General features: G+C 40.5%; 1 protein-coding gene across 2 annotated transcripts in view; it reads right to left on the bottom strand.

Annotated features, from left to right (window-relative positions):
* The window catches only part of epha7 (eph receptor A7), an 85827-nt gene that overhangs the window by 53053 nt on the left and 19610 nt on the right, over positions 1–13164 (bottom strand). For both annotated transcript variants that reach the window (XM_012923283.5, XM_004566204.5), the window contains exons 4-5: positions 10605–10760; positions 3643–3978 (exon numbers count right to left, since the gene is read on the bottom strand). In XM_012923283.5, the coding sequence (XP_012778737.3) occupies positions 3643–3978; positions 10605–10760 (492 nt within the window). The remainder of the gene's footprint in view (positions 1–3642; positions 3979–10604; positions 10761–13164) is intronic.

The raw sequence follows: 13164 nt of genomic DNA, 5'->3' as shown, positions 1-13164 counted from the left end.
GAAAAAAATATTTTCAATTTTCTGTAAAGGCCTTAACAGTCAGGCTTTAAAAACTGTCCAGGTCTTTGGCTGACTGATAAGCTAGAGTAAAAGATTGCAGCCACTCCTCATCCTCAACCTGTGATTCAGGGATTTTAACAGAATGACTTGAAGGTGTTGATTCATTTAAACTAATGCATTAATACTGCTGGGACCTGGTTTCTGTAAGCATTGGGCCCCGTATATAGAAAAGGTAAACTGTTACTTTGCTTTCTGTGCAGTTTACTTCAAAGTAAAGACATTCTGTTGTTAAGGAGGTATGCTAAAAACAAAACCCTTCTAAATCTGCATTAATACCAAATACTTATGTCTAAATAAAATGTTATCAAGCATCAAAATAACATGTCTTAATCATTATGTTTGTCTGTATCTGCACCAGATATTTGAAATGTCTCTTATTAGATGGCATTAAAGGATTTCTAGGTAAACTCATGGCAGTCAAGATTACAGCATTAAGTAGCATTCCCTGTTCCCTGCTATGAATAAACCTGTGAATAGTTTAGAGCACTATTGTAACAGCTTCTGTATGAGGGTAACAGGCTTTGTGCTGCTGGCAAGCATTCGACATTAAAATCAATTTCCACGGGCTCTTCCTTCCACTCCATAGTGTTTATACAAGTAACTGATTGCACCTAAACCCCATTACACTGGTCTTGTGCTGAACAGGTGTACACATCATGTACACACAAACGCAGGTCCTGCAGCCGTTCCCATAACCAATTTTCGATCCTATTTCTGTGCCCCTCTCTACTGTGGATTTTTCTAGCTCAGACATGCGAACACCTCGCTTGAATAAATATTAATGGTAATTCTATGAACAGGGCCAACTTACAAGTGGCTGGTAGAACAAAAGGCCTTGTTTATAAGTGTGCTCGAGGAAAGCTAAGGCACGAAGGACCTCTGCGGGCCTCTGAGGTTGGCTGTGCAGCACAGTCAGCTCACAATGGAGTGCTGATTGAATCACACTCTTAACTTTCAGCATAAAGCAGGCAGCAACGATAGCAAAAATCCTCAACTTGAAGAATTTCTATTGAAACTACAAAGACGGAGCTGAAGAAATCAAGCTTACTAACTTACAGCCTCTACTTAAACTCATTTAAGACAGATCTGAGAGGCAATTAGGTTTCTGGGAACAATAAGCAGTCAGAATCTTATGTAGCTCCAGCCTTGCTCCAGACACTTCCTTTGGTATAATTACGGGAGGTGTGAATTCCTCATCAGATGGATCACCATCTGTATTCACAGACTCGTTCATTTCCCCAGTCCCTAGCTACGAGTCTATGTGCTTGCTGATTATCATTTAGCAGAAGGCAATGGGAGGGATGGAGAGAGGGCCGTTTCCTTTTCAAGGTTCTTTCACTGATATGGTCCTTCTCTAAAGTTTAGTCGACTCTGAATGATGATTCAGACTCTAATGACTCTAACATCGCAGTGATTCTCTAATAAGTGGCCATGTCTGCTTGCCAGTTATTTTAAGAAGTTCTGAAATCTTAAGCATTCCCCAATAGTCCAGAGAGCAGTGGAACTGCGAGTCTGGCAAAAAGGAGCTAACATCTGCTGAAGAGTGTAAATGAGAACGTTCACATCTATATAAGGCCTCCCAGTTAAAGCAAGTGCTGACAGGATGGGCTTAAACTAATGCAAGTTTTGACCCTCTTTCTATTAAACCAAGCAAAAATAGAGCTTCCATTAAACATCACAGAGACAATAAATCTCATAGAGGATCTAATTTCTACATGAACTTTACTCATGTCCTTAATTAATACTGATTAAGAGAATAAATACTATTTTCTTACCCCAATCTTCACAAAATGGCCAGACAAGAGTTAAATAGTTGGGTTTCAATGGTAAAATGAAGTCACGTGACACAAACAAACTTCAGTCTCAGTCATTCTATCACTCTGGCACACTTGTTGAAAAAAAAAGTCATCTGGGGTTAGATAAATGTTGGACAAATACTGACTTCTTATTAAATACATCACTCAGTTATGCTGTGAATGAAAAAAAAAAAACATATTAAACCAGTGCTGATTTTTCCTCTGCACACTTAATTTATTCTTTTCAGTGCAGTCTTCTGTAATTCCAGCCTTCATATTAAAGGTATTATTCTGTCCTGCTGTCCTACCATTGAACAGATGGAGAGGGTCGTCTTGCCATGAAGAACTGCTAACCCTGAATGAATTTGATTAGTCTGGGTTTCAAAGAAGACTTTTAGTATTGCGTCATGGCTGAAATAAAATTTCAGAGACTTTTCCAAACCCAAGCCATAAAACAAAGGCAAAAAAAGCATTTAATATTGAAACATCAAGGAATTAACCAACAAAAGTCGATTCATATAGCCCAAATGCTGTGTTTATAGAGTTAAGGCATGTTAAATGCTGCTACTTACTCAAAATTATGAACATGACAACATCTTGGCAAAGAACACTGCTCTTTTTCACAATAGCTAATGGCCTAATATTCCACCAGGTTAACTGAGTAATTGTGTGTTGTCAACATGCCACGTATAATTACGGGCAAGTCCAAAGGAGCATGTGATTATCCTCCTCCTGGTGTCCTTGTGTCCTTGGCCATTCAACACCCTGGCACATTCTAGCTTAGGTCTCTTTGACAAACCTGGGCACATGCGTTCAGCTGATCACCTCTGTCACTAGAGCTTGTATACGAGAAAAGATTCTGCTTTTGATAGCAGACAACAGCAGGCAGGCATTTACAAAGAGAGAAGTGATAAATATGCAGCATTCCTAACGACTAAAATGATGGTGATTTAAAAGCAGCAGGTGTAGTTATCCAGAGAAAGACGTTATATTGGCAGCTAAAGCATCAACACTGTCTTTGCAGTCTTATTTTTTTATTACTACAGTCTTTTGGGCCAACTGTGTTTCACGGATGCTCGAGCATGAAAGAGGAATCTTGTTGAGTGGATCCATAAAAATAATGAATAAAAAAGGCTTAAGAGTTTGTCACTACAAAACACAGCATTTTAATTACGGCTGATTCCCTTGAGAATGAGCTGCAAAGACACGACTAGCTCTTTAGGTACCGCTGGGAGACAGCATCCTTGCTAAGCTAATAGCGTTTGCCACTGTAGTGCTGATATACACATTAAATTAATCTTGGTAATATGCATACTGAAAAATATTATGGATTATATCAGACTGGGACCATTAATGTTAATGGGGAATCATTAACGTAGTTAGCATTTGAGAGGTTTTCAGAATTAATACTGTCAATCGTCACGGTACTAATGTCAAATGCACTCTTAGTAGGAGCAAAGGCTGAGCTCCGTGCTAGTGGAAGACAAACACTTTTAACTTGAGTTTAAAAGAAATTGTTTCCACATTTTGGGAAAATAATCAGACCATTTGTAAAACAAAGATTTTTCAGAGTTTCTACTTGTTATTGTGTGTGTCAACAGACTATAAACAAACAGGATACAATATTTAAGCGTTAGGTGCTTGATGAGTGTATCTTTAAATAAAGGAAACACTACAAATTTTTTTCCACAGCATTTCCATAAAATTTTAACCAATTAAAACTCACAGTTCAAAGTTGTTTAAATGCAAGACAGCATTATTAAAAATAAATAATAAAATTCTTTACCTGCTTGGCCAGTAGCAATGCTAACTGCAGCAAACAGCCTCTGCGTGCGGCTGAGGTCAGACACCCCGTTGACAGCCTCCACCTCAAAAGTGTAGTTGGCGTGAGCGAGCAGATCCACAGCGGTCACGTAAGTGTCCACTAATCCTGACTGCGCGGGAGAGTATCCCACATTTAGCCCACACGGAACACACTCCTCGGGTTCCCAGCTGCAGCGGCGACATATAACCCTGTAGGTGACGTCGTTGCGACCGCCGGTGTCAGCCGGTGGGCTCCACTCCAGGCTAACTGTGGTCTGGTTGATGTTGTAGACCAGGTTCTGTGGTGCAGAGGGAGGTCCTGTCAGAGGTGGACGCCAAGAAAGCAAGTGAGTGCCAAGGAAAGTGACAGTCAAGCATTTGTACTCGCTGGATATGTACTTTAATTGTTCTCTGAAAAAATAGCTAATAGAGGACGGCCAGCTCCAGCCCCAGATCCAAACACTGACACTCAATTATAATAAGACTCAGATCTAGAAAAAGTCATTCAGGTATAATGAAAGGAAGTGAAGGTCAGGTCAGTGAGAATCCAAGCAGCAGACGATCGTTTGACAGATTTCTATGTCTTCCTTTTTTCCTTACTACACCGGCAGCAGCGCACACCTACTTCACTTTTATTTCATTATTTCATTAGCATTGTTGACTCTGTGAAGTGGCAAGTCCAATCCTGATCAATCCAAATAGATCAGGATATATTACAGCACTGGGTTTTTCTTGGGTTTGTTTGCTTGTTGTTTATTTTGTGGGATTGTGAGGGGGTTTCAAGTCTCCTCTTCCTTTTGTGTTCTCCAGCAATCAAATAAAAATGGCAATATCAGAAGTTCAAACTATCAGTGTTTTATCTCAGAATATTCAGGAGAATATGCATTTTAAGTGCCAACGATTTTGTGACTGCGCTTTAACCAGTTCTGTTTAAATAACTGCTAGTAAATCTGATTATAATTAATCAAGGTATTCACCACTTTCCATTGTTAAAAGCTACAAACATTCTGAAGTTGCCAATGTGTTCACAATGAACAAATTGTCCTATTTTAAATTTGAATCAACCTAAAGTCGTATAGCTGCATTAGCTGTATTAGCTGTAAAACACACATTCATAGCTGGTGATTTGTCCCTGTTAATGCTTTGATTACACAATGATTGTTGGTGACAGCATAAACCTGCTGCTGACATGATTGATGATTGATGCATGGTTTACTCCTCAGACTCAGCAGCAAATCAGAAGCCGTGGAGCCAATATCCCAGCCGCAGACAGTGGCTTTCCAGGGTTTCCTTTGAAAAACTATATCACATAGACAGCAGCACAATAAAACGTAGTGGCTTTCAAGAAGCCTGACTCACCCACAACGTTTATTAACGAGATTTAAACCTGGATTATTACCACCCTGTAACTGTCGCATACCAATCAAATTGATATACTAGAATAACGACTACCTCTGCAGCACTCACAGACCATTTCCCCATAAATATTAACATAACAAGCGAAAAGATTAGCTCATCTTGTAAAACAATGAATAACAAATGGCTGCTTTCATCCTCTCACATTCCAGACTATTGGGTTTTATGGCCCAGGTGCTGACATAAATAAATCCCCCCTGACATAGTAAAGATGATATAACTTGTATTCTTTGTTTATGAATGTTTTAGTGAACATCTTCATTCTGTGCTGTTTTCTTAGGTGACGCTTCGATTCATTCAATTTGTGACATTACCTAACAAAATGGATACGTTCAGTGCAAAACCTATGGACCATCACAAGATTCAAGCTTATTAAATCGGCACTGGGTTGTTTTTCTTTTTTCTACCCATTAGAATCAACAGCTCGACTGAGACGTCTATATTCATGATTACCAGGTGAGATAAGAACCAGGCTATGGGCTGGGAAGATGAAAGAGCCACCTGTGGCAGGTGAAGTGGAGAGGAGTGACTGCCAATAGTGCCACTCGACTTCAGCCTTGGCGCTGACACTCGACCCACACTCTCAATCTTCCTTGTGCACAAAAGGAGGGGGTGTGACTCACGCACGCACACCCCCTCACATGTGCATGCAAACACACTTCCCCAACCTTCCTCCAGACCAGTCCTCAGGGATCTTTTATTCTACCATGATAACATCTCATTTTGCTCGTGCCACTCTCTTTCAGGTCTCAGGTGAAAGTGATGATTTTTTCAGCAACAACAAGCAAAAGGAAATTAGATCAGACTCGCCCTGGATGTGTGTGACCTTTCTGTTTTGTCGTCTTGTTCAGATGCACACTACACTAAGAGCTTTGTCGTTCCCTTATAAACACCTTGCTATATTTCAAATCGAGTAGCAGTGACTAAAACTGTCCTTTCAATGGCTACATTCTGTAAATCTTTTGTAACAGCCAGCCTGTGCGGAGCTACGGAACCAAGCATGCCTTCTATGGGGAGACCCAGTGATAACTTCCTTTGGCTGGCCTGGAAACAGCTCTACTTCATCTGCCCTGCCGTCTCTTTGTTTCTCTGAGTGTACTCTGTCTGCACTCAGAAATACCAAACTCTTCTGGCCTCAGCTTCACCTGCAGCACAGAGCCCACCACTGTCAGCCTGTCTGCTCATCCTTACAGCTCAGGGGTTTGTCACTCTCCCTCTTCTTTTTCCTCTTTTTTTCTGTCTCTCACTCCCCCACTCTGTCTTATCTTTTCATGTTCTCTCCTCTCACCCCTCCTCCCAGTCAAGTTTCATTTCACGGATTAGCCTGCCACAGCCCCCACAGCCTGAAATGTCTCAATCACTTGCTAGCTGCCCTCCAACTCTGACCAAGCAGCGGTGAGAGTGTTTGTGTAAGTGCGTGCATGTGTCTTGTTCTGTTGCTGGTTTTTTTTCTGTTTTGGGAGGGTGGGGAGGGGGGTTCTACATAAATATGTACAAGCACACTTTAAATTTCCTCCTACAACATTTGCATGTCAACATGGCACAGATTTTAAAGCAGAAGTTGACATTTTATAGGATAAACAAAAGCCGCTCACTCTAAAAAGCTGTAAGAGGAAAAAGGCTTCGGTTGTGCAAATGCGTCTACAACAGCTATTAAACTACCATATAGAAAGCACAGGATAGTATTAGATGAATTTAGGTCATGTTTCATCTCCACTCGGAGAGAGTTGTAAGACCCAAGTAAATCTGGGCTTAGGAGAGAAGAATCTTCCGCTTATCAGCCTTGAGAGGTGCTCTGGGCTAACTTAACCCTCAACAGCTAATAGCACAGCCTATTACCTGGCTGTGCTCTAATTGGGGAGCTGAGGAGAGAGGAACGGCAGGGGTGAGTGGTATTCAAATCACCCATGAGGTATTCGTCACTCTACAAATGTGCGCTATGACCTTCTGACCTTCCATCTAATGATGCGGCTGCAGTAGAACCTGTTTGAGGGAAGACATGCTAAAGAGGAAAAGAGAAGAGGGTTTTTTGGGGCCTCCGACTTCCACTGCCAAGATTTCAATATTGGATTTGCTCCTTTTTGGCTCAAGTATCTGGAGAGTGTATGATGGCATGTCAACATGAATGACAAATGACTAAGTCTACGTTATAACAATTTATGTTTTGGTGTGTCTCAGATGTACAAATGCAGGGCTCGTGGATTTCACTGTTCAGTTGCTAAAAAGCTTGAACATTTTGTGAGACTACAATGATGACAAACCTTTCTCTTAGATGTCCTTACACGTGGTAGCGTTTGAGAATATTATTTTATGGAAACAGGCTGTATTTACATAGCCTCCTCTAATTACAGCATGGACCCAAACACATACAGAGATTTACATTGAATTTACATGTGCAGGGCCAGGATGAGAAAAGTGAATAATGGCACGGAATTTAGACGTGCGTCTCGGTCCGAGTTATCGGTTCAGTGAAGTAGATCCAACTCCAATCCTACACATTTTTTTTTAAATCATCCTCTCTGTTCTAACGGCATTAAATGAAAAGTGTAGTTCATTATCTCTCACCTTTTGTTCTTTGAGTAATGACAAAATTGCACACATGACAATGAAGGGCATTTTACCAAAGCCCCATGCCACTAAATGCCTTTATGCCAGGTTTATATCAGGTAACAGCTCTTTCTCTGTCCCCTAGCAACTCTATTTAGAATGGATCCTCAGATGGAATCAACTTGTTGAGGTGTCACATTTAAGAGGAGTGGGTGGGGGGTAAGGGTGGGAGAAGGAAACGAGTCACAAATGCTCCTTTCAGTCCCTGCTTGCACCAGCACCGCTCACAGCTGTTGCATGATTGATGCCCAGTACTCTGACCTGTCAACAACTCCACTGTGTGCTATGCCTCTGGAGAAAAAGGCTCCTGATGGTCTTCCACACACACACACACACACACACACACACACACACACACACACACACACACACACACACACACATATATGTATGTATGTATATAAATATATATATATATATAATGTATACACACACACATATATGTATGTATATATATATATATAATGTATATATATATATATACACACACGTATATGTATATTTGCATATGAATAGCGTGGACAAATATTCAACAAACAAAAGCATGTCTTTATACCACCCCCCTCTTAGCAAATACCACATGGGAAACAGTGTTTTTGAAGCTGTGTTTTTGGAACTTGTTCCCTCATCTTTATTCAACATGGATTTGGCTTTTCATGTCCCCATATTACATCTTTATCTCATTTCCTCTCAAATCCTCATAGACACATCCTTAATCTCTGTGTGCCAGAGATCCATCTCACTGTTTTACCAAGGCCTACAATACGATAGCTTATTATAAGCAAACTCTTATTATAAAAAAAAAAAATCTGTCAATCAAGCTATTTATTCAGGCAGTGCAAATTCATTTTCAATTACTATTCACTCGTGGTCTGGATAAGGCTTAAAAAAAGAAAATCATAGTGACTATTGGTCACAGTGACTTAATCCAACAATGAATGAGGAAATGCACGTACAAAGCTGTAAAAAAATTGTGCTGCGTAAATGAGGAGGAGGAAGTCAAAAATACATATTTACATATAATGGTATGGGGTCACTAAGTGTAGACCCAAAGTTAATGAAAATGAATAATGGAAAGTGTGCAATAGGCAACTTCAGTAATTACTTCGGTACTTGGCCAAGGTGATTGCCCAAATGGGAACAGCCAGAGGACACTCAAAAAAAGTAGGAACTTTCCCCTGTTCTGTGTGTCCTGCTCTCGATCGGTTCAGTCGGGGATGTTAGAGTGAAACATTAACGTCCGATTAGGATGGTTGGAGAATAGAGTAATGGACCTGTCTTTTAGAACAAGATCTATATGGTTGCCTCCGTGCTACATGGAAAGATTGGTGGTTTGTGGTCTGGAGTTAAGTCCTTGTCTTTACAGTGCATTTACAGTGACATGCCTAGTTTAGTTTAGTTCTCAAGCTCCACCAACACCATACTTCAGATTTGGCCATTATTAGGTTAATATTGTGCAGTCTTAACCTTACATTTTAATTGACAGCAGGTAGGTAGGTCAGCAGCAGATTTTAGGTGCATTTTGCCTCATATTCTGTAGCAACTTTAAAAGCAGCCATTTATAATTTAAGTGCGTCAAATACTTTTATCAATGACTCAGTATCATTTGTTGTTGATGTTGTAGCTTGTGTCACACCAATTTAGTGTGCAAGAGTAAGAGTGGTATGCAGCAGCTGTAGCCAGTAATATCTAACATATGATTTTTTTTAGTATTCTAGCTTTTGAAAGTGCACTTAATTACCACTATATTACTATATGGACTGCATACTCAGACACACCCTCTTGGCAATGTAAATACAGTACTGTATGTTGAAATAGATGGAAAGGCTTTCGCGGCAGGCAGAGACAGAGGCTCTGCTCAATGAGCCTGAGCTTTTAAAGACGCCCATAAATAACAAAGAATCCTTTTGTCATATGGAATTTGCAACATTAAATCATAACTCCAATCCCTTAAATCCCTGTTTTGATTCTCTGATTTAATGCGTAGAGAAGCCAATGCAATGGTATAAAATTCTTTGTATTTGCATAATATCTCTCTCCCTCTCTCTCTCTCTCTCTCTCTCTCTCTCTCTCTCACACACACACACAGACACACACACACACACACTTAGATATTAGATATTCTGACTTGGCCTACTTTAGGTGCGCAGCAAAAATGCAATGCTGTTCAGGATGTTGACTGGGCATGCAAATTGTCCAACACATGCACAAAGCATTTTAAAATGTTAACTTATCAGGTCTCCTTAATAGAAACAGCAAAGGAAGAACAGCACAAGTGTAAATCTAACAGCCAGAAGACTGTGAACCTGTGCAGTGATACATTATCAGCAGAAAGAAGGCACACAGATAAGGTGCACAGATTATGTTTAGGGATCCAGTTTACCTCCAGAGATAAAGCACAGTGCTAAAATGGCCTTCTCCCATGCACAGTAGCTCAAAGCAAAGGAGAAAAAATAAGAAAATAAATACACATCCAGTAGTAGCACTTTGAAAAAAAAACATGTTTGAGAACAGCTCTGGAAGCAAATGAGCCCCACCCATTCAAACTGCATCCCCCAGCCTGTGTAAATAAGCCATCGATGGCTGTCACAGAGCTGTTACACTGGCCAGGACAAATGAAGATGCAGGTTGCTGCATGGGCTGCCACTGCCGACCGTAATTGCAATCTTTCAGACGGGAAATGGCAAATTGCTCCTGTCATCATTAGCAACCAGCTAAGACACAAAACAGACACGCAAGCTTGCAAACATAATTTGCAGAGGAACTGCTATGGAACACATCTGGGGCTTTCATGAGGCCACTGCAGGCTGACTGAACAGGACTAAATCAGGCTCTGGAGTGTGTTGTTTTTCCACTTGCATTAGTAGCTGTTTAAATGCATGTGATCTGTGCTGCGTTTATACAGCAGCATGGCAGACTTACTTGTGCACGCCACAGACGGAGGGTCAGAGAGTGCTCGGTAGTAGCCGTCCTCACAGTCACAGCGCCAGGAGCCTTCGCGGTCATTGAAGCTATGCACCGGACAGCGAGAGCACTGAAGGTCCTGCGAGGAAGACTTGTAGAAACCCCGACCACATGCTGTGCGGAAGGAAGCGAAAAAAACACTGAATCAAAAACACAGTGTGAAGTGTAGAAGTCTGGCGATCTGCAGGTTATTTTCTTCATAAACTAATGAATGCATTTCCTGTACAGAATGTCAGGAAACGCTCAGAAAGGTCTTAATAATGCTCTGCTGCCCAGGGCAACAGCTGCAGTGCTTCAGGTGTTTTATTTTGTCCAACCAGCAGTAAAAACAGAGAACAGACCGTATTGTTATCACATCACATTTAAATAGATAGCAAATATGTGGCTTTAAAAATAACGAGTAATCTAAACAGCTGACAGTTAATAATGTTTAACTCTTTCAAACAAACTAAAACAGGTGACTGGATGGAGACTGACTCATCAGTAAGATTAGAAAAGTGTTATATAAATGCAAGTACAGCCTGTGCCTATCTGTTTGTGCCTGTGCTTTGCACATGCAAGCAGATGATGTAAGAAAATGTAACAATAAACAATTTATAATCCATTTCCTTCGGAACTAATTGAGATTAAACCAGAGATTTTTAGGTTTGGGAGGGGTAGTGATAATTGCACCTGAGATGTCTCACACAAATCCCACGCATGCAATGTTTCCTACCTTTGCTTTGAATGCACAGACTAGTTTGTAATAAGTATGTTTTGTGAACAGTATAAGTATACTGCATCTTTGCTCACTTGGCTACAAAAATCAGCCCTTTTTCATAATCTTTTCAGTCTTTGTCATTGGATTGGAAGAGCTCTCTCACTCTCTCTCTATACATCTCTGCTGTGTGAGCAAACAGTAAAGCTTCAGAGTGTGACAGAGTGGACAGTGGGAGAAGAAAAAGTGAAATGTTTTCTGCTGCTTCTAACTTTTTTCTCTGAATGATCATTTTACATAGAAACACCCTTCCCCTCCTCTTCGTCCTTCCTCACTTGCAGGTTTGATTATCCGTTGTAGATTACTATTGAAGCTCCAAAGCCTATAAAATTGTATTTCAAGGCAGTACTAGATATATGATATCTAATATCCAAGACTGGAAAGCAAAGGTAGCTACACATTAATGTAAAAGACTGGGCTTTGCTCTCTGATCTCCTCAGCGGACTGATTTCCAACTATATTTGCAGTTCAAAAACTTCCATATGAATCACAGATACCAGTTTAGAGTTATGTCCGGGATTAGGTGATTGATTTTTACCCGTCATCACCAAGGTTGTGTGATCAGTTGTAATATCAGATATAGAATAATTATTCAAACTTGACAGTACTGAGCTATATTACCACCAGACAAGACATTAAAATGACCATCTGCGACAAGTAACTATAATTCTGCATTGTGCTAATATAGACAGGCAGACAGGCAGACAGATAGATAGATAGATAGATAGATAGATAGATAGATAGATAGATAGATAGATAGATAGATAGATAGATAGATAGATAGATAGATAGATACTACTTTTTATACAGCACTATATACATATTAAGGTTAGGGGGACTTAGGCCTCTGAGAGTTAACATAATCAATTATATGTCTGACAATGCAAACAACTCCTGAGTAACATACTGCATAATCCATTAAAGACAAGGTATGAGATATAACCTGTCACCATCCCCAACCATAAAGTCGACAGCTCTCTGAAATTCTCAGAATTTGATTTGCTATGTCCCAGCTGAGCCAGGTTCACACAGGATCATATTCACTGATGATCTCAGCAGTCATTACAAATCACTGAATGTCTCGAGGTGATATTAGTCCTGTGCAAACAGAGCCTCAAAGAGTCTTAGCTTCATAGCTGAATTCCCATCATGGAGGGGGCATGACAGAACAAACCACTGCGTTCACATCTCGATGCAGCCAGAATTTGAGCGAGCCTGCCCCCTCGGGCTTCATCAAGCAGGCTTAGCTGTGAAACGGCACTGCAAATCTCAAGTTGAAGCTTTTGCCCAGAGATGAACTCCTACCTGAGAGGGAAATAACAAGACCATTTTTATTCCGATGAATCCACAGGTCAGCGAAGGGGTTTCACTTGTTTACAACAGCTCATATTTGTAAGAGGAAATATTCTTCAGTAGACAGATAAGAACATGTACTGTATCAAGCTCGAGCAAATTGATCATTTCAGTGCTTCACCTCTGACCGAGCAGGTAAGCAAAGAAGGCTGCTGATATGACTGATCGCTATTTGTGTTGTGGGGTATTAAGAATGATGCGCCTAACCCTAACTAATTCACACATACAAAATGATTTTCTGGTTCCAAGTAATGCCACCAGTTATAGTGACTCATACCAACCCAGTGAGAAACACACAGTAAATGTTTAAGGACTAGCAAAGAGTCAAATCTCTATTCAGGGAAATGCAATTTTAGCCTGGAACTCAGCTAATCCACACTGGCTGGCTGTGCATGTGCAAAACGCAGC

The sequence above is a fragment of the Maylandia zebra genome, linkage group LG15 (genome assembly GCF_041146795.1).
Source record: "Maylandia zebra isolate NMK-2024a linkage group LG15, Mzebra_GT3a, whole genome shotgun sequence".
NCBI lineage: Eukaryota > Metazoa > Chordata > Actinopteri > Cichliformes > Cichlidae > Maylandia > Maylandia zebra.
This window is presented reverse-complemented; position numbering and strand designations above follow the sequence as displayed.